The sequence below is a fragment of the Cryptomeria japonica genome, chromosome 1, assembly GCF_030272615.1.
Source record: "Cryptomeria japonica chromosome 1, Sugi_1.0, whole genome shotgun sequence".
Classification (NCBI taxonomy): Eukaryota; Viridiplantae; Streptophyta; class Pinopsida; order Cupressales; family Cupressaceae; genus Cryptomeria; species Cryptomeria japonica.
The window spans coordinates 545052275-545054304 of NC_081405.1; the positions used below are offsets into that span (position 1 = coordinate 545052275).

The 2030-nt window shown below is 45.2% G+C and overlaps 1 protein-coding gene across 1 annotated transcript; it reads left to right on the plus strand.

The window, feature by feature from the left end:
• The first annotated feature begins 1009 nt into the window (after nt 1–1009).
• Nucleotides 1010–1429, plus strand: LOC131858054 (uncharacterized). Its single transcript, XM_059210943.1, has one exon. It carries the CDS (start codon nt 1010–1012, stop codon nt 1427–1429), a length of 420 nt encoding a protein of 139 aa, XP_059066926.1.
• The last annotated feature ends 601 nt before the right edge of the window (nt 1430–2030 follow it).

Genomic DNA, 2030 nt, shown 5'->3' on the forward strand with positions numbered 1-2030 from the left:
AAAAAGCCTCCAAACAAGAATGTTCCAAAAGGATAGGAACAAGAAAAAATTAGAAGAATCATTGAAGCATGAAGAACCTGCAAACACTGTCGAAGAGTAACTGTTGATCTGAAGAACCTCCACTAAAATAGAACATGACCAGGTAGAGAAGATTGTAATCTGTATGAGTGCTCTCAAATGACACTACTTGAATAAGAAGGCAAACAAAGGCAAACAACTGAACTCGAAGATATAGATGGCATGAGAAACCAAAGCCGGAAGAGCTGATCAATCGAACTAAGGAAGCATTAGAACCAACAGGACAAACCTCCCCATAATGATGAAGAGGGAGAGGGACAGGTACACTGAAAAGAACGACCAACAAGAACTACACGATGAAGAACCAGGAACATTGAAGGCGCGGAGACAGTACATAGTGTCGTGGAAGGAGCACTCACTTGACACACAACATGAGGCGAATGTCGTGGAAGGAACACTCACTGGACAAAGGTAGATGACAAACAAAAGGCAAACATCAACCCCCTCATGGCACTTTATAAGTAGTGCATGTACAATAAGACACAAGATGTGCAAGATCCTAAGTAAACAATGCATGATGGCACTTTATCTTAGTGTGTTTGCATAAAAGAAGCTACAATGATAAGAAGATTGAAAATAGAAAGGAGAACCAAAATAGAGACATCCTACTCAGAGAAGAGATCTCAGGACCTGAAACAACCAAGATATCCACCGAGTGCTGAAAAAGAAAAAAATTAAAGAAAACATTCCTGAAATAGAATCTGGAATGAAAACTCATATGGTTGGAAAGTACACAGGACAAGCTTTCCAACGATATAAAGTTTTCTAAAAACGGAGTTCGGATGCTCAATCTATGGCTCCCAGAGTGCAAAAAAGAGACCCCACTTTGACTGGAAAAAAACACAGTCAAACAAAAAAATTGGAAAAAAATTCCAACATCACGAGGTCCGGCTCGGAACTAGCTTTTCGATGCTTATTTGTTTTCGAAAAAATGACTTTGTTTGCCCAAGTTATGAGGAAAAAACCAAACTCCCCTTCAAAACAAGAGGGAGGGGTAGTCTGGTGGCAGGGTCGAGCAGAGGTGGCCCATGGGCGACGCAGTGGTGGTGGCCGGGTGGCACGATGGTGGTCAGGCAGTGGGTTTCGGCGGGCACAGGAGGCAGTCGGGAAGCACAGGGAGCGGCTGACGAGGGAGAGCACTGGCGGTGAAGGTGGCGGTGGGGAGAGCACCAGCGGTGGCGGGAAGGGCGCCAACGGGGCGGGCGCAGCGCGAGCGACGATAGTGGGTGCAGGGGCCGGGAGACCGATGGGGGTCGAGGGCCGACGGGTGACGAGGAGCCGGGGGCCGGAGGCAGGCGCGAGCACAACGGCGGGGAGTCGGGGGCCGACTGGCGGCAGGGGCCCGCTCTGATAGCGACAGCGGGTTTGCGACCTATCAGGGGGCCCCATGGTACCCTGCGTACTGTGGGGCTACCACCCAAAAAAACTTTTTTTGATTTTTTTTTGTAAAAAAAGACCTTTCGCCTTTTAAAAGATTTTTTGATTTTTGATTTTTTTCCTTCTTTTTTTGAAAAATAAAAAAATTGGCCTGCATGTCGTAAAAAGGCAAATTTTTTTTTTGAATTTTTCTCTCGAACTGCGTGCTAGAGCCGTACGACCTGGTATTGAAGAAAAAATTAGCCCAGAGGCTCAAGAGTCAAAACTAGGCAAGTTTTATATGACTATAGGGGTTTTTGGGCTTTCTGAGCATGATGGTGAGATCCGTTTAGGTCCAAAGTGCTCGAAAGGCCTATCCCTAAGTACAAAAAAAACTTCCTAGAAAACCCCAGATCTGCTTCCAATGTAAAAATTCTCAAAACAAGAACAAATAGTTGCAGATCTGAAGCTCTGATACCGTGTGAGAGTTGAGAAATACAACACCATAGGAGCCCAAATGATCTCTGCAACCTGAAAAACCTGTTACAAGGAGAAGCAAGGAAGCAAAATAACAGATAAAACAAATACATAGAAAA